At 54.8% G+C, this 18990-nt stretch overlaps 1 protein-coding gene across 1 annotated transcript; it reads right to left on the minus strand.

The window, feature by feature from the left end:
* Nucleotides 1-3817: 3817 nt before the first annotated feature.
* Nucleotides 3818-5073, minus strand: MYADM (myeloid associated differentiation marker). The gene has a single exon (XM_059153664.1). It carries the CDS (start codon nucleotides 4930-4932, stop codon nucleotides 3964-3966), a length of 969 nt encoding a protein of 322 aa, XP_059009647.1. The 5' UTR covers nucleotides 4933-5073; the 3' UTR covers nucleotides 3818-3963.
* Nucleotides 5074-18990: the final 13917 nt, after the last annotated feature.

The following is an 18990-nucleotide window of genomic DNA, read 5'->3' on the forward strand; positions in this document are numbered from 1 at the left end:
AGTGCCCTGCCTCCACCTCCATCTGTCGCCCCGGCCGGGCGTCCTCCCCACTTGGGACCTCGGTGGGTCCCGTGAGCCCGCTGAGACTGCATTCGGATCCCTGGGTTTCTGACGGTGTCACTCTGCTTCATTACACAAACTTTGTATTCAGTGCTGGGAACCCAGTGGTGGACGCGGAGACCTGCTGTCTCTGCTGCTCTTCAAGTCTTGATTTCTCTCTGGGTGTGGGTGAAATTTGTATGTCCGTGTCTCCCTCTGGGGTTGTCCCTCGCTCTCAGTCTCTGTCCCTGTCCGGTGTTGCCGGCTCCCTGTCCTGTGTCCCCGTCCCAGTGTCCCCACCTCCCTGTCCCATGTCTCTGTCCCTGTGCAGTGTTCCCAGCTCTCTGTCCCGTGTCCCTGTCCCAGTGTTCCCGCCTCCCTGTGCCGTGTCTCTGTCCCTGTCCAGTGTTGCTGGCTCCCTGTCCTGTGTCCCTGTGTTCCAGGCACCCTGTCCCGTATTCCTGGCTCCCTGTCCCTTGCCTCTATTTCTCTGTTTTGTTTTGTTTTGCTCTGTGTCTCCATCTATGCCCGTGGCCATCCTGTGATCCTCTGGGGTCTTGGCGTCGCTTTTTCTGTGGCGTCTGTCTCACTGGGAATCAGTGTCCTTCGGCCTCTCGGCAGCGGAGGTCTCATACATCTCCTCTTCGGCCTCTCTTTGTCTGTCTCTGGGCTCTCTCTCGGCCGCTCTCCGCCGGGCTGTGACTGTGGGCCTCCGTGTCCCCTCCCTCTGCGTCTTCCTCTCTGAGAGCCAGTCTCTGTGTCCCTCCACCCCTCCGCCCTCCTTCTCCCCGGCTGTGTCCGCGAACCTCCCTGTGCTCGTCGCTCTCTGACCCACTCCCTGGCTCTGCCAGCCGCTCCCTCCGTAGCCGGGGGTCTCCGAAGGTCCGAGCTCTTCGGCTCCCATCTTGATCCCTCTCTCACCCTCTCTGGCTAGGAACCTCTCCCCGTGCCTGGGGGTCTCCCCGGCCCTCCCCGGGCCCCCCTGACCCTGGAAAACCCTGTGCACTCCGGCCCTCCGCAGGTCGGCCCAGTGGGGCTCCCGTGCCGGCTCCGTCGCCCCGCCCGCGCCCCTGCCCCGCTCCGCCCGGCCCTCCCCCGACGCGCGAAAGCTACGGGTTCCGGGCGCCCGGGCCCCGCTCTGTTGCCAAGGGCAACCACGGCCCGCCCCGGGCCGCGGAGTGCGGTGCATCCTGGAACTTGGAGTCTGAGCCTGCCGACTGCCTGTTGTGGCGACGCGGCCGGGAACTTCCTCTCCCGGCGAGCCCCGCGAAGGGGGCGGGGCGCCGCCGCGGCGCCTGGGGACCTGGTTCGCCGCACCTTCTCTGGGAATTCTGGAGGTCCCGGGCCGGCTTCCCGAAGCCGAAGGGGAGATGAGGGAATCAGGCTCTTCTCCAAGCTCCTCGGAAGTGGGGTGCTGTTGCCTGCCACCCACCTCCAGGCGCCCGGCCTTCCCAAGGGCAAGGATGGGGAGGGGGCGGCCGTGGAAACGGACCTGAGGATCCCACCTTGCCCGCTTGGCTGCTTTTCTCCCATCACCAACACATCACCCCCGGGTCCTAGAGCTGTTCTCTCTGGTCCCTTCCAGAAGGGATTCAAGCATGGGGTGGGGAGGCGGGGCTAGGCGCCCTTGCAGGAGGCAGGCTTTGGTGTGGGTCAGAATTCCGGGGTGGACGCTGCAGAGCTCAAAAGAACGCCTCTCCTCGAAAAGGAGTGCGTCTATTCCCGGTAGCCCTTCCTTCTCTTCGGGGGACCCTCCCTGGACATAGCGCTTGCCAACTGCTCTTGCGGGTGTAATTGCAGATGGGTTGCTTGATCCTGGGGTTTGTGCGGATTTATCTTTATGTATTTGTGATTCTCCTCAGGCAACAGGGCCTTCTGTAGAACAGAGACTCATTGTAAGAGTAATTCGTTTGCTCTTTATCGAGGTCTTCTGTGGACCGGTTGTGTCAGGGAGCTTAGAACTGAGCGTAAGGTGGAGCTGGTGGGAATGCAGGCAGGGCCAGATCTCAAGGTCCAGAGGAGCTCTGGTATCACCTGTAGGCACATACAGGATTGGAGCAGGGGAGGGCAGTGTCAGAGGTTAGAAGCATCCCCCTGGGCCAGAGTGGGCAGGAGGTGGGCTAGTCAAGGAGCCTGGGGTACTAGCTCAGGACAAAATGATACCTGAGCTGGTCAGGAGCTGGCAGAGGGGACAGTTGAGGAAGGATAGACAGTGTCTGGTGAGCGACAGATAGAGTGGATGGGAAGAACCAGAGCCTGGGTTCGCAGGCTGGGGAGCCTATTACTGAGATGCGGAACCTGAGGAGTTGATTTTGGGGGGAAAAAGTGTTGCACTCAGATGGGGACACTGTTTCTGGAGTTGCTCATGGGATTCCAAGGAGGGCCCAATCTCATTCATTTCAATCCTAACTAGTTCTCCTGGCTTTGGGAGATCCAAAGGCCAAAGTTGTCTTGGCCTGGTCCAAGGCTCCCTCTCCCACCAGACCCAAGAATCTGGACCTTGCCCTCTCTCCTGGAGCCCTCCCCAGCAATAAAGCAAGCACAGTTTTTCTTTTATCTTTATATTGATGTAAAAAAAACAAAAACAAAAACAAAAAAACAAAACACAGATGTGGGGTGAGGGAATGGACACGTCTTCCCTCTGTAGTTCACAGCAGGGACTGATGGGAACCAGAAGCTCCAGGGAATTAAAAAAAATTTAAAATATATATTTATACATTTATATATATGACATTGCGCATGTGAGTCCCAGAGAAGCAGGAAGCAGCTACAGGAAGCAACTAGCATGCAGAAACACACGTGTGTGTGTATGCGTGCGCGCGCACTCGCGCACCACACTTGAGCAAGCAATTCCTCTATGGCGATGGCCCCACCCACCCCCAAGAAAAACACATTGAAAAGAAACTTCCCTTTTAGAAGAGGGCCACCCAGGACATTTTGCCCTTGTGACCAGAAAAGGAAAACCAACCAACCAACCAACCCAGGTTCATACTGCCTGCCTTTAAGGCAGGCAGGTGGCCAACCTCTTCTCCCAGCAAAGGCAGTATATGCTGTTTTTAATACTGAGATGGGAGGGCCATATCCCTACCCCCCCCCCCCCAACTAACACTTAGACAGTCGTCCTTAAGACCATATGGTTCTTTGCTGGCCACCACTTTTTCGATAACCCAGAGAGCAGTTGGGATGGGAGGCTTCCACCCTTTACTTCCTGTAAGATGGCCTCCAGGCAGTGGGATGTTAGTAAGCCTGGCCAAAGTTCTGGAGCCAATATCAGGGGAGGCTGGGGGCCAGGCAAGGCCCACAGACCCGGGGCCTGTGCTTGAAGCCTCATGCCCACTGGAGATCATTGGCCTCCAGAGATAAAAGGGGACATGCGCTGTCCGCAGCCCCTTCACTGGGAGAAAGGGAGCCGCATTCTCTAGCTGCCCACCCCAACCCCACAAACACACACATACACACCAACTAAGGCACAGCCAGGGTGGGTAGGCATGCTTTGGCAATGAGGCCCCTTGGGAGGCCCAGGGAGGGAACAGCTGCAGGAGAGGGGAGTGGGACATGGAGCTCAGCACCTTCGGAAGTGGGGGGCAGTGGGGTGGAGGCAGAGAAGAGAGAAGTCTCAGAGCTCCCAAGGAAATTGGAAGAAAGAAACTGGGAAAGAGGCGGCCGGGACAGAACAGGGAGGAAAGAAGAAGTGAACACAGAAAGAGGCAAACAAAACAGGATGTGGGCAACCCAACAAAACAGGAAGGAAAGGCGAGAGCAACAGGAGAGAGGCAGGAAGCTAAAGGAACAGAGAAGAGCAGGATGGATGGGAAGGAAACAGGAGAGGCAGGAGAGAGGCAGCCAGGAAGAGGAAAGGAGGACTTGGGAAAAGAAACCTCGGCCCACAAGAGGGACTTGAGAGCGCCGGTCATGGTCAGAGCCTCAGACCCTGACGAACACCAGGCGGGCCGAATACACCAGGTCGGCCAGGTAAGCCAGCAGGTTGATGGCCGTGAGGATGGCCACGGCCAGTCGGCGGTCCCAGTCGCACACATAGTAGGTGTGCCGGTTGCTGCAGCCCACGTCCGAATAGCGGCGGGAGTGGCCTCCGTGCCTCTCGCTGAACTGGTAGAGTGGCCAGAGCACGATAGCCGTGGCATACAGAAGGACAGAAAGCAGCGCCAATCCTGACAGGAAACTGGGAAAGGAGATGGGCAGAATGTTGGTGCAGTCGCCCAGGTTCAGCAGGATGGCAACGGCCGCCAGGATGAAGCAGATGGAGTACACGGCCACACACCACTCCAGGGCTGGCTTGTCCTGGTACAGGGAGGGGCCGCCGATGAAGGCGAAGATGACGCAGGCCACAAAGGTCTCCAGCACCTTGAGCAGGCCTGGCACAGTGGCCATGTAGCCGGTGATCTCCCCGGGGCGGGCCCGGGTCCAGGCCACTTCAGTGGCGTAAGCCACGCATGCGATGCAGGAGAAGGTGGTGGCAGCGATGGCGTGGTCCCGGGAGCGGCCGTGGGACAGGAACTGGACGTAGGTGGTGGGGTAGATGATGGAGGCCGATAGGCAGAAGAGGGCAGCGTAGCAGGCGTAGGTGATGGGGAAGTTTCTCCAGGACAGGGGGAAGCGGGCCTGGAGCCCGCATAACTCGACTATGAGGATGATGAAGGTCACAGAGAAGCAGAAGCACCAAGTGAACATGGACCAGTTACCCATGGCCCCTGTCCAGGCACCCACGCTGGCCACCAGGGAGAAGGCCACACAGGTGGACAGCAGCTGCAGCAGGCGGAGGAGGCCCAGGGGCTGGGTCAGTGCCCGAGGGGACCCCACGATGGTTGGGGAGCCCAGGCCTGAGGAAGACGACGTGGTGGTTGTGATGGTCGTGCGGGTCACCGTCACCGGCATGGCTGGGACTTCTTAGTGTCCTAAGAAGGTTCCAAATGTGGGAATCCAGGCCCTTGGCCTTTCCTCCCCCCAGGGGCACAAAGTAACCTGGTGGCTAGCTGAGGGGCACCCAGGGTGCAGGCTTTTCAAAGTGGGATAGTTGCGAGCCTGTGCGGATCAGCTGGTCACCCAGGTCCCAGAGCCCTCCCCACTCTGGACTTGGATTCCCCACCTCCCACCTCCCCTGTCAGAACCCAGGAGTCTAGGCTGCCTCTCCTCTCTCTGCAACCCAACCATTGTAAAACCATCTATCTCTGCCGCCCCCCACCCCGACACTCAGAGCTGCCGTCAGTCCCCCAGGGCTCAGCTCTTGGGAACATGCCCTCTCAAGTCCACCCTCTACCAGAGAGATCAAGGGTCCGTGACTTCCGTCGCAATCTCACCTGGGATACAGGGCTGGAGTACTACCCCCAAGGACATTGAGCTTCCTTCTACCTATGCCCCTCCCCCACATGGAGTCCAATCTCCAAGTTCCCTAACTTCCAAGAAACTCAAGCACTCCAAATTCTCCAACTGTCCAGTGCCCCAGCCCCTTCCACTGAAATCTCCAGGCCTCTCACGTCTGGTCACAGAGCTTCAGACCTCAGGACTCTGGGCCCTAGGCCTTGAGTTCACCAGACACCTGCAGTCTAGAAAATCAGCTTCTTTTTTCTGTCCCTCCAGAACCTACAACTTCTATCTTCTTGTCCTAGAGACCCTCAGGGAGAGAGGGCCCAGTGTCTTGGAGACCAGGTATCCAAATCCTCCCTCAGGCCTTTGACATCTGCCCTGTTGCCCTCCACCCCTAAAAAGCTCAGAAGGCTTCTCTCAGTTTCAGGGAAATAAAACTTCCTCCTTCCATGGGCAGGCACAGGAGGGCCTATCGGACAGTAGAACAGGTTCTAGCTTGCCCAGCTGTCCCTGCAAGAGGTCCCAAGACCTGGAAGCCCATTTCCTGGACACACTGTTTTCCCAGGTAAACAGGTGTCTGGGTCTCTTTCCATGGAAACCCAGCTCCAAGGTCCTTCTCTCGGAATCTCAGAGTCCAGGTCCCAGATGCTCCTCCCTCCAACACAGAGTCTAGGTGGGAAGCTCCCTCCTCTCTCAGACCCAGGAGTGCGGGCCCCCAGACCCTCTTCCCTCCGACGCGGAGTCCAGGCTCACTCACCTGCAGTCTCTGCCAAGAACCCCGAGGGCTAAAGATCCGGCTCTGGAGGTGGATTAAGTCTGACACCTGGAAAAGACTGGTCAGAACACAGGAGGGAGGAGGAGAGAGCGAGTCAGCACCCAGCTCTATCCGGCTCCGCCCCGCCGGGACCCAGGCCACCCACCCGCCAGCCGCTGGGCTCGCCCGGAACGCGCAGCCAGGCTCCGCCAGCCGGGCGCCCTCCCAGCCGGGGCGGGGATCTGGCCTCGAGCCGAGAGAGGTCCTGGAGGTGACCCCAGGGAACCCCAGCCCAATCCCCAAACTGCGGGGGCGGGAGTGGAGGGAAGCCGGAGAAAGTGCACGCCCGCGGGCGGGCGGGGGCGTGAGTGATCTTAACCCTGCCGCAGCCGGGGAAGGCCGCGGGGCTGACCGGCGGGAGGGCCCTGGGCGGTGGCTGCGGGGGCGGACGGCCAGGCCCCGCGCAGCGTCTCCGAGCCTTATAAGGGCTTCAAGTCAGCGCAGCCATCTGGAATGTCGCGGGGACCCGGGCGGAGGGAGGCGGGGCGGTGCTGGGACCTCCGCCCCCCCGCCGGCCTCCGGGAGGGCCCGCCCCGCTCGTGGATCTTGGGAGAGGAAGGTCCACCTAGGACGTGAGGCCCGAAGCCTGAATTTCTGTGTCCTTCAAAATGTGAGTTCTGGGTCCCCAGAGCAGGGGCTGGAAGCCTGGACCCAGGAGGGTCTGTGAGAGACCACTGGCTGGTAAGCCGGACCCCTGGGATTTGCCTAGCTGACCACCCCCCGCCCCCGCCCCCGCCCCGCCAGCCCCTCGAAGGCGGAACTGCGGTGTCGGAATCCAGGCCAGAGATTGGTAGCCACACCTCCCACCACCCCTCGGAAGTCAGGTCTGTGGGTAGGGGCTGGGCCTCCCATGCCACCTGGGAGGTGCTACCCGGGGCTCGGCCGCCTCGTGCTCCACCGACACGCCCTTCGAAAACCCGTTAGGAGGAAGTCAGGACCGGCCTACACTCTGGCGTTCTAGAAAGCGGGTACTGCCGGGTCCCAAGTAGGCAAGGAGGAAGAGCGCGAGCCACAACTCCAGAAGTGCCCCAAGGAAGGAGGTGGGTAGCGCAGGGACCTCGCGGAGGGGAGGGGTCCGTCGCCTTCCGCCCGGCGGCCGCCGCCTGAGGTCAGAACTCAGGAATGCACCGCCGGAGACAGCCCGAGAGAGAGGAAACACCCCTTCGGCCTCTCCCGGCTGCTTCTGGACTCCCCTGGCCACGCCCATCCCCTCTCGCCGCCTCCATGCCAAACACCACACCCCACGTCGCTCAAACTGAGAATCGCATCCCTAAACCCTAGCCTGCTCCACTCTCAGCAACCCAAGGACGCTGGCCTCAGCCTTGGCTTCTCTGGCTTAGGACACCAGCTTCCCAGTCCTCCCTTTTTGGCGTTTGGGGCCCAAAGTTCGAATTCTGTCCCCACAATGGAGGGGTGAGGAACGTGGAAGGCCATTATTTTTCCCAAACCCAAACTTCCAACTCCAAGCTCCTCCCCTCCTGAAGACCTTCTTGTACTAGATATCAACCCCCTTCAGCCAGGGCACATAGGGGTCCCCAACCCTCTCAGACCCAGGAGTCCAGACACCCACGTCCCTCCTCCATCAGACCCAGGAGTCCAGACACCCAGGTCCCTCCTCCATCAGACCCCGGAGTCTAGGCCCCAGCCCCTCCTCCCTCAGACCCTGGAGTCAGGCCCCCCCGCCAGCCCCTCCTCTCTCAGACCTAGGAGTCCAGGCTCCCAGACCCTCCTCCCTCAGACCCAGGAATCAGGGCCCCAGCCCCTCCTCCCTCAGACTCTGGAGTCCAGGCCCCCAGTTGCTCCTTCCTCAGACTCAGGACTCAGGGCCTCCCGTTCCCCTCCTCTTTCCGATGGATAACCTGTATGAGTGCAGGTCTCAAGCCCTGTCGTCTCTAGAACCCGAGTCCTGATCCATGCCCCATTCTGCCTAGAGACTCAGACACTCGGGACGCCAGCCCCTTCCTCCCTGAGCACCCAGGAATCCTGACCGCAGCCTCCACGCCGGGGGGTCCCCGCAGCCTCACCTCTCAGGCAGCGGCAGCAGCTGCAGACTGTAAGGGTTTGCTTACTGGGTGGGGTTGGCGGTCTGGGGCGGGGGCGGGGCCGGGGGTGGGGCCGGGGTCCCGGCGGGAGCGCGGGTTTCGGGCTGAGAAAGGGACTCCCGGAACCGGGAGGGATATCCCAGCCCCAGCCCCCGAGGCGGGGCCAAGAAAAGACCACGCCCCTCCCCGCGTAAAATGGACCGAGACTCCCCCGCCAAGCCAGTGATGGGGGTGGAGGGCTGAGGTCACTGTTGCCGTGGTGACAAAACAGGAAGACACAACAGCTGGCGGTGTGGGGGCTCCTGGGGGCTGCCCTCCCCGACTCGGTCTTAGCTCGGTCTCCAGGCGCGGCCGGGGAAGGCCGTTGCCATGGCAACCCGCCTGTTTAGCGTCTGTTTAGGACGGAGCCCCCAGCCCAGGTCCCCACCCCAGTCTCACCTCACTCCACTCTCCCTCTCTCTTCCGGCCCCCTCCCATCCCCGTCTGCTCCAGCCCCGCTCTTCCAGGACGGATGGAATCTTGGACATCTGGGTGGCGGCGGGCTGGGAGACCAGGCCTTTCCGTTTAATGGGATCTGTGGGATACGGTCTCTGTCTCCTGGGTCTCTGAAAGGCGAAATAGTTGAGGCTGCCGATCCCTAGGGTTTGAGGGACTTTTGGGCTGAGGTCCCCGACTCCTGGGTCCCCAAATCCTCATTTATACGGGGGCTCGCGGTGTTAGGGATTGGTGGGCGGGACTCCTGGGTCCCAGAAGTCACAGTCGATGGGGGCAGGAGAAAGGCTCCGATAGCAAAACGCCTGTATCTAGGGCGGTGCGAGTGGGACCCACGGCCTCCACGGTTCCGAAGGACGCCTAGGCTGGGGGCCCAGATTCTTGGAGCAAAAAGCAATGGAAGCTCGGACTCCTGGGTCTTCATCTGCTCCGTTGTGGTTGCAAGCCGAGCCTCCCAGATCTGGAACCCAGGGATATTTTTGGCCTGCATTCCTGGCGCCCGGATTGAGGGAGGGGCTCGGGAGCTCCTGGAGGACCGGGCTGGGGGGCAGGGGGCGTCAGATTCCCGGTTTGGGCAAAAAGGGAGGGGCCCGAGGCGCCGGTCTGCCCGAGGCCCAGAACAGGGAGGGGCTGTGGGGTCCTTTCTTAGGCCGGCTCTGGGGCCCTGAAACGGAGTGACGGAATCGGGAAGCAAGCTGAAGGTCGGGATGCCTGCCCGGGGTAGGGGCGGGGACCGGGATGCCTGGGTCCCTCCCCGCTGGCCCTGCTCACTCACCGCGCTCTGCAGTAGTCCCTGGCGCGGCCTCGCTCGCGGCTGCCTCTGGGCGGGGCCTGGTGGCGGCTGCGGCGGCTCCACCACGCCAAGCTAACGGGGCGCTGCTGCCGCTGGGTGCCTTCTAGAAGGGCAACTAAGCTAGGGAAGCAGCCGCGCGAGTCGCGGCGGGGGTGGGGTGGGGTGGTCGGACCGGGTCCGGGAGCCTGTCTGGCAGACTGCGTGCCCTGCGGAGATGGGAGGGGCGGGGGGGGGGCGCCAGGAAGCGGTGAGCGCGGCGGTATGGGGCGGGGGTGAGGGTTGAGGAGCGTGCCTGCCCACGTCTGTGCCCCAGCAAAGGGGATAGGCACAGACCCTCCTTGTCATTCTGTGCTCTATAGGGGAAGGGGTCTCTGTGCCTCAGGCATCCGGCCCTGCCTGAGGAGTCAGGACCCGGCGCGAGCTGCCACTCGCACACCTCCAGGTTCCACTCACACACCTCCTTGGCCCCTGGTGCAGAGGCGTCTCTCCCTCCTTCCTGCCCCAGTCAGTCACCCCCTTTGCCTGACCTCATAGCCGCACTCCTCAGATACCGCAAATAGTCCAGGGGCGGCCTCCAGTCCCACAATTTTACTCTGTTGTGCTTTCTGGGGGAAGTGTGTTCCTTTAGGCACGAAAACCCCAAAACAGCAGAGTTCAGGGTGGCAGGAAGAGGAAACAAGCATTGAAAAAATGAGTCAACGGGTGTGATCTTGAGAAGTGATACCTTAGGGCTCCTGGATGGTATAATTTGGCACCATGCATGTGCCCCTGGTTCCGAGTGTTTGTCCATCCTGTAGGGCCCCCACACCCACACCAAGGACATTGTCTCCCATCTGGCACTGTGATGCTTTCCCAAACAGGCTGTACCTCTGTTTTGTGAAGCTCACTTTGGGGTGATGGGGTACATGGGCTGCCCACCGACTTACTAATAAATGGGGTTCCTTGATCAGAAGCAATATTGTGTGGGTCAACGTGACGGTGAATAGGGCCATTCAGTGGGTGCACAGATGCTGCTGTTGGCAGGAGGGAGAAGGCCAAGAAAGCAAATAACATCCCAGATTTAATTCCAGGGAGGAAAAAGTCATTGCTCAACTCATGATGGAGAGAGCCCAACATAATTCTCAGGTGACCCGGTATTTGGCTGGTCTCCCTAGGAAACCTACTACGTAGGGGGCTCAGCACTGGTCAAGTGCTTTACAGGGGCACCTGGGTGGCTCAGTGGTTTAAGCCTCTGCCTTCGGCTCAGGTCATGATCCCAGGGTCCTTGGATCAAGCCCCGTATAGAGCTCTCTGTTCAGCAAGGAGTCTGCTTCCCCTCTCTCTCTGTCTACTTGTTATCTCTCTCTGTCAAATAAATAAATAAAATCTAAAAAAAAAAAAAAAAAAAAGGAAAGAAAGCACTTTACTTAGTATTACTGATTTATTATAAAGGATACAACTCAAGAGAACAGCCGAAGAGACTTGTAGGTCAACGTATGGGAGGAGAGATGCTGAGCCTCCATATAGACATACCACCTCCCAGCTCCCTGATGCCTTTACCAACCTGGAAGGTCTCTGAGCCCCGCTGTTTAGGAATTTTATGGAAGTTCCGTTACATGGGATGGTTGATTAAATCATTGGCTTTCCACAATCAAGTTCCTAGGGGTGGGGCTGAAAATTCCAACCTTCCAATCACAGGCTTGGTTTCTCAGGCAGTTAGCCCCATACTGAGCCACCTAAGGGCTCACTGAGACTCATCTCATTCGCATAAACTCAGGTAAGATTGAAAGGGGCTTATATTACACAGAGGATTCTCCTCTCCCCCCACCACTCAGGATTTACAAGGGTCTTAGGGAGCCCTGTTGTATCAATATCACACGGATCTTTCCCTACATGCTCCAGGTCCAATCTGAAACCTGCAGTCCTTCCTCAACATATACAAGTGCCTCCTGTGTGAGCACAAAGCAGCCTAAGGAATGCCTCCTCCCGTGGAGATTTTATCTCATTTGTTAGTAATGAAGTTAGCTTCATCTGAATGGGATGTTCCCACTGTCCTCAGACAGCCTGAATCTCAGGAACCTCCTTGAGGCGACAGGCTCCCCGATTTTCAGGGTGTTTATCTCCCATGCTCTGGCATGTGTGTGTTAAGTGAGACATGCACTGTACCTGTCTGCTCCTTCCTGCTCTACAGGTCTTATCAGCATTGCGTCATATATGCCGTTTGATTATCTCAAAGAATAGTCAGAGAATTAGTGTGACCCCCCGGGGGAAGGTGTGACTTGTGGCAGTTTCCTGGGGCTATAGGAACACTCACCACAATCCGGTGACTCAGGAGGCAGAAACTTACTCTCTTGTGGTCCTGGAGGCCAGAAGTCTGAAATCGAATTATCAACAGGGCCTCACTCTGGCGGCTTTTCTTCTCTTCAGTCTGTCTCAAATATCCTCCCACCCCCCACCTCCGTTTTTAGGATGTTAGGACTTTTACAACTGGGTTTTCTTTCCTTTCCTTTTTTTTCTCTGCAAGATCCCTAAGTTCATCACATCAGCAAAGACCCTTTTCCCAAGTAAGACACCATTTATAGGTTCCAGAAATTTGGATGTAGACGTATCTCTGGGGCTAAACCTACGCCATCCCTAGTGAAAGCAAACAGCTTCGAGTTCCTCTGTCTACTGTGAGAGAGAGGAATGGATTCGCCATTCTGGATGCCAAGGGCGGTGTTGATTTCATCCAGCAGGGAGCTTGCACTTGGAATAGCCTCTGCGGTTGGGGTTACCCAGCTGGTGTCCTGTATTTCCAGTAGTGACCCTCATGGAAGTGGGGAAGAATTAGGGTCCTGTGTGTCCAGATCTCAGTTTTCCCCAGGGAAGTTGGGTTTCTTGAGATGATGGAAACCCATGACTTGGGCACCATCTAGGAGGGAGACTCCTAGACAGTGGCTCTCTCAGTCACCACCACCCTGCTCCAGCGCCTCCCTCCTCAGGTCATCAGAAACCCTTGCTTTAAGTCCTCTAGAAGTGTTCCACAAGCAGCAAATCAAATTCCCCTATCAAAGCAACTTCAACAACAACTTCAACAACTTCTTCTCCTCCTCCTCCTCCTCCTTCTCCTTCATCCTCTTCTTCTTTCCCTCCTCCTCTTTTTGTTCCCCTACACCCAACATGGGGTTTGAACTCCTAACTTTGAGATTGAGAGTCACATATTCTACCAGAGGCAGTCAGGCACCCCAAAGCAACAATTTTTTTTTTAAAAGATTTTATTTATTTATTTGACAGACAGAGATCACAAGTAGGTAGAGAGGCAGTCAGAGAGAGGGGGAAGCAGGCTCCCTGCTGAGCAGAGAGCCAGATGTGGGGCTCGATTCTAGGACCCTGGGATCATGACCCGAGCCGAAGGCAGAGGCTTTAACCCACTGAGCCACCCAGGCGTCCCCCAAAGCAATAACTTTAAGTGTTCTTCTTTGGCCTTCAATGAAACAAACACCTGGGTGGCTCAGTTGGTTAAGCGTCTGCCTTTGGCTCCGGTCATGATCTTGGGATCTGAGGAAGGAGCCCCACATGGAGCTCCCTGATCAGCCAGGGACTGTTTCTCCCTCTCCTTCTGCCCTTCCTCCTGCCCACCCCACTGCTGGTGCGCGCTCTCTCTCTCCCAATAAGTAAAATAAATAAAATCTTTTATTTTATTTTATTTTTTTAAAAGATTTTATTTATTTATTCGACAGAGAGAGATCACAAGCAGGCAGAGAGGCAGGCAGAGAGAGAGGAGGAAGCAGGCTCCCTGCTGAGCAGAGAGCCCGATGTGGGACTCAATCCCAGGACCCTGGGATCATGACCTGAGCCGAAGGCAGCGGCTTAACCCACTGAGCCACCCAGGCACCCCAAAATAAATAAAATCTTAAAAGACAGAAAGAAATACCCCCTAGCGTGTTCTCTGGACATAACCACCTTTTTGTCACCTCCTGGTCACCTGCACTCCTTTTCCACATGGTTTCCTGACATTTTCTAAAGAGCTTCCCGACTGATGTGCCAAGAGCAGGTCACAGGTGGGCTGGGGGACATTGATCTCCTCAGCCTTCAGAGTGCCTGTTTGCCTCTGTCTGTGGCAGGCTTATCTGTTTACCTCAATGAGCTGTAAAAATATCATTGTCTTTCTGTTTGCCCCGTGATGGGAGGGTGTTAATGGTGCTCCCTACTCCATTTGCTCAGTTTTGCACACCCCTTGGACCTCAAGCACTCCTCCTTCCAACTTGCTTTCTCAGCGGCGCCTACCATGATCTTTTCTTAGCTTGATAGGAACCCGCATCTTGCCAACCCTCTCTTTCCTCTGGATATGATTCCAGGGCCCATCATTTCAATAATACTTTTGCCACATTAGGCATCTAACATTCCTTTGCCCTTCTGTCTTAGCTTCATTTTATTTTTTAAGATTGATTGATTGATTGATTGATTTTAGAGGGTGGAGAGGGGGAGAGGGAGAGGGAGAGAATCTCCAGCAGACTCCCTACTGAGCTCCCCATGTGGAGCTCGATTTCACCACCCTGAGATCATGACCTGAGCTAAAACCAAGAGTTGGACACTTAACTGACTGAGCCACCTAAGTGCCCCTTCCCTTCTGCCTTTGTAAGGCCCCAGTCTTGGAGAAGAAATAGCCCATCCACCAGGATTTTTGTTTCTCCAAGTTTGTCCCTAGGCAACTGAGCATCACTAAAGAACGTCCCCTTACAGGGCAGAACAGTTCCACTGTGAGTAAGTGATGGCTGAACTCCATGAGCTCTCAACATGGCCCTCAGTCCCACTGCTGTCACCCGGTCAACTTGTTCTCATTTCCATGGTGACAAGTGCACTATTTTTATCCTCTTTAATCTCCGACACACTTTCTGCCTCCAGCCCCCCCCCCCCACCCCATTCTCAGCCTATGACCTGCCTCCTTTATTTGAGAGATGTTAGAAGCCATCGGCTGGGAATCCCTCCGACTCCTAAAACCACAGAGCTGACTCTATTTCCATCCCAGTCCTTCCTAGTTTTGTGATTTTTAAATACATCCTTCTTCTTATATCCTTGCTGTTGCTCTCGCTATTCTGCCTCTTTTTGGATAGTCAGTATCCCCCACTCAAAGAATCTTTCACTGACTTTTCAAGAAATGATAGTTCTTTTTAATTGTGGTAAAACTGCATGTAGCATAACGTTTACCATTTATTTAAAGATTTTTATTTGTTATGTAATGGAGAGAGACACAGTGAAAGGAATCATAAGCAGGGGGAGTGGGAGAGGGAGAAGCAGGCTCCCCGCCGAGCAGGGAGCCTGATGTGGGGCTCGATCCCAGGACTCTGGGATCATGACCTAAGCCGAAGGCAGACACTTAATGACTGAGCCACCCAGGCATGCCTAACGTTTACCTTTTAAACTATCTTTAAGTATATAGTTCATTGGCCTTAGGTTAAGCCACGCTGTGACCACTGAAAAGACAGGCAAAAGATGGCAGTCTATAAGCCAAGGAGAGGAACCTCTGGAAAAAACCAACCCAGACAACATGTTGATCTGGGGTTTCTAACTTGCACAACTGTGAGAAAGTACATTTCTGCTTACTTCTATAAATTCTGTAAATCTCTGTATCACGCTGTCCACGGTACTTTCTTATGCACCCCCTTAGCGAACTAATACGGTTTCCCACCACTCTGAACAATTTTTTTCCCCAGTTTTTAACTTTCTGATCTCTCAGGGAACTGAAGCTCCTGGTATTTCCTTCCAACCTGAAACTGTTCTCGGGGATTTCGTAGGACCTCATTCTCCTGGTTTTCCTTTTGCTTCTTTGGGCTCCTTCTCTGGCTTCTTTCGAAACTCATGCTCCTTTGAGTCCCTCAAAACTCTCCCCGAGGCCCTGCTCTTCTCATGACCCACTCTTGCTAGGGGATCCGGTACACACCAGACTTCGGGTGGCACCAGTGGGTACAGAAGCCGTGCACGACTGAAGACGCTAGTTCAGCAAAGGCTCACACAGGGGCTGACCAATAACAACAATAATGGGAGCCGTGTGTGCAATTTTAAATTTTCTGGTAACCACATTAAAATGAAATAGAAGGAAAGTGTTAATTTTAAGAACATATTTTATATAATCTAGTCCATCTAAAATTTCGGCATATGATGCTAGCCACGTTTCCAGGGTTCAATAGCCCCATGTGGCCAAGGGCTGCCATATGAGACAGTGCAGACCCAGGCAAGATAATGATGTACTTTTCTCTCTTCTAGCAGTCCAAGAGTTAGCAAACCAGGGTTGATAGGATACCTCCACCCTCTCAAGGAGCCGTCCCCCTTATTGCTCTGTCCTCTTCAACAAGGGCTTCTGTCTGGGATGCAGCATGTGATCGAATCATACCATTGTGTTGGCATTGCCCCCAGCAAGAAGAGGGGAAGGGGAACGTTGGCATGCTTCCTTCTTTTCGAGGGAGTAACCCTGAAATTGCACACATGCCATCGTCCAGAACTTCGCTGCATGACCATGCGGAGCTGTAACAGAGACTGGGGGGAATCTAGTCTTCATTTGGGGAGATATATGCCTAGATAAACCTTCTATTACAAGGAAGGAAATTGGGGGAAACCACTGGATAGGAATAGACCGCGACTCATAGGATTAGACCACAACCCAGATCTTTCCTCCGCGCTCCAAATGAATGTATGGGAGTGCTCGCTGTGCCTCCATTTGGATGACACCAAAGTCCAAACTCAAAACATCAACAGTGAGCAGATGACCTTTCCTCCAACCTTGTCGTTCCCAGGGCAGCACATACTGCCAGCGAGCAGAAGCCAGAATTCGAGGGTATCACTGATTATCTCAGCTCCCACATCCAGGATACCAAGTCCTGCCATGTTTGCTTCCTGTAGTCCCTCTCAGATTCATCAATTTCTTTACATCTCGGTACTAGTCACACATTGCTGGATAATAAATTTCTCCAGAACTCAAAAGCTTTGTTTTGTTTGTTTTTTATAGTTGTTGTTTCAACAGAGAGAGAGTGGAGAAGGGCAGAGGGAGAGGAGAGAGGGAATCCTAAACAGACTCCACACCCAGCATGCTGCCGGACTTAGGTCAGGGCTCCATCCCAGGACCCTGAGACTGTGACCTTAGCCGAAACCAAGAGTTGGGCGCTTCACGGACGGAGCCACCCAAGTGCCCCCAAACTCAGTGTTTCAAAGGAAAGAAATTTAGACATCTGCTACAACATAGATCACAAAAGGACAAATACAGAGGGATTCCACCTGTATGAGTCCCCTCCAATAGTCAAATGTACGGATACAGAAAGTGGAGTTGTAATTACCAGCCAGGGGCTAGAGGCAGGGAGGAGTGGAAGTTTGTGTGTAAGAGATACAGAGTTTCAGTTTGGGATGTTAAAAAGTTCTGGAAATGTGGAGTGGTGAAGGTTGTATGACCACAAGAATGCAGAGGCTCCTGGCTGACTCAGCCAGAAGAGTGTGCGACTCTCAATCTCAGGGTCATGAGTTTGAGCCCCATGTTGGGTGTAGAAATTACTTGAATAAACTTAAAAAAAAAAAAAAAAAAGACTTGCTTATGAAACCACATGCTTGAGTGAGTGTGGTGTTGGCACAAAGCGAGATGAAGAGGACAATGGAACAGAATGGAGCATTCAGAATAGAACAGGAGAAAATGGAAAAAACGAAGCTCTCTGAACCTCTCTCCCCACCCTTTTTTAAAAAGGAGCGTTTGAGTATTGCAGTGTGATTTGTAAGAAATCTATATTTAGTCCCTCCGATGACCGAATGCATATTTCTCCCATCATCCACAGTTTCCGGATCACCGCTCCTGAAACCCTTGGGATTTCCCGTGATAAGGATGATAAATGCATCTTTTGTTAAGTTATGGAGGTGATTTTTGGATGCCACCCAAGGGCGGGCGCTGGCGGCCTGGAGGACCAACTGTGGGATGGGAGGACTGGAACTCCTCCTCCCCCTGACCTCAGGGGAGAGGAGAGGCTGCAGGTGGAACCAGCCAGTGGCCAATGAGTCAGTCAATCAAGTCGACGTAATGAAGCCTGCAGGAGCTCCTAGAGGGTTGGTTGGCTTCAGAGAGAGCTCCCGGGTTGGTGAGCTAGGGGCGTCCTGGGAGGGTGGTGGTCCAGAGAGTGGCACAGAAGCCCTACACCCTTTCCCCACACCTGGCCCTATGCATGTCTTCCATCTAGCTACTGGTAAATATCCTTTATCATATCCTTTGAACCTAAGTGTTCCCCTGAGTTGTGTGAGCTGTTCTAGCAATTTCAAAGAACCTAAGGGGGCACCTGGATGGCTCAGTTAAGCGTCTGCCTTTGGCTCAGGTCATGATCTCAGGGACCTAGGGTCAAGCCTGCATTGGACTCCTTGCTCAGCGGGGAGCCTGTTTCTCCCTCTCCCACTCCCCCTGGTTGGATTCCCTCTCTCAATGTCTCTCTGTCAAAATGAAATCATAAAAAAAAAAAAAAAAAATTCTCAATAAGACCCAGTTATTGGCCATGATAAAGATGCTGGCCTGTACTGCCTTCAAAATTCAGGGGCTATTTTGCATTTCTTTAAAACAAAAATTACTTACTTGAGAGAGAGTATGAGCGAGGGGGAGGAGCAAAGGGAGAAGGAGAAGCAAACTCCCCCTGAGCAGGGAGCCAGATCCGAGGACCCTGGGATCATGGCTGAGCAGAAGGCAGACTCTTAACCGTCTGAGCCACCCAGGCGTCCCACTACCTTGCGTTTAGAACACATCTCAAACCGGATGCTAACATTTTTAAGGGAAATGCTTCCTCCATAGGTAGAATTCATAAAACAGCTGAAAAAGTAAATCCCTATGCCCAAGTTGTCCAAACATACTTCCGAGTTATCTAACCGAATTAAGTATCAGCATTTAGCTTAAATTAAACATCAATAAAATGTTAAATCCAGTTCTGTAGCCCCACGGGCCACCGGTCAAGACACTCAGTGAGGCCCTCGGATTGCGAAGCTCATCTTTAAAACGTCACTGCCTTGTGCTCAGAGTGGAACTCCGTTTTTTTTCGGAGTGTGCCAACCTAAACCAGCAAATGGATTCCAGCAGTATTTTAAAAAATAATATATTGTGTCCAAGTGGAGTTTACTCTCGAAATGCAGTAGATAATAGCTAAATGAAGAAAAGGCTCATGTTCAGAGACCGTTCATGAAAGGTTTCAGGCTCGCAGAGCAGGTAGGAAGAAAATTGTACGATGATCCCATCTATGCAAAGAGTATTTGGCAAAATTGAATATCTATTAGTGCTTAAAACAAAACAAAACAAAACACCCAAACACCGAATAAGTAGGAAGCTGCAGTTGCCAGAGGTCTTAGACGTCTGTGGCCCTCGAAGACTGCTGTGCTGTGAAGGGGTTTTCCTGGTCCCTGGTATCAGGGCGTGAGTCTACGGCCCCTATAAATGCTATAGATGATGCCAGATATTTGGGGGGCTTCCCAATATCTAGGCCCCAACCCTATTCTGGATGTAGTTCCCCAGCTTGGGTACTATG

The sequence above is a fragment of the Mustela lutreola genome, chromosome 16 (genome assembly GCF_030435805.1).
Source record: "Mustela lutreola isolate mMusLut2 chromosome 16, mMusLut2.pri, whole genome shotgun sequence".
Taxonomy (NCBI): domain Eukaryota; kingdom Metazoa; phylum Chordata; class Mammalia; order Carnivora; family Mustelidae; genus Mustela; species Mustela lutreola.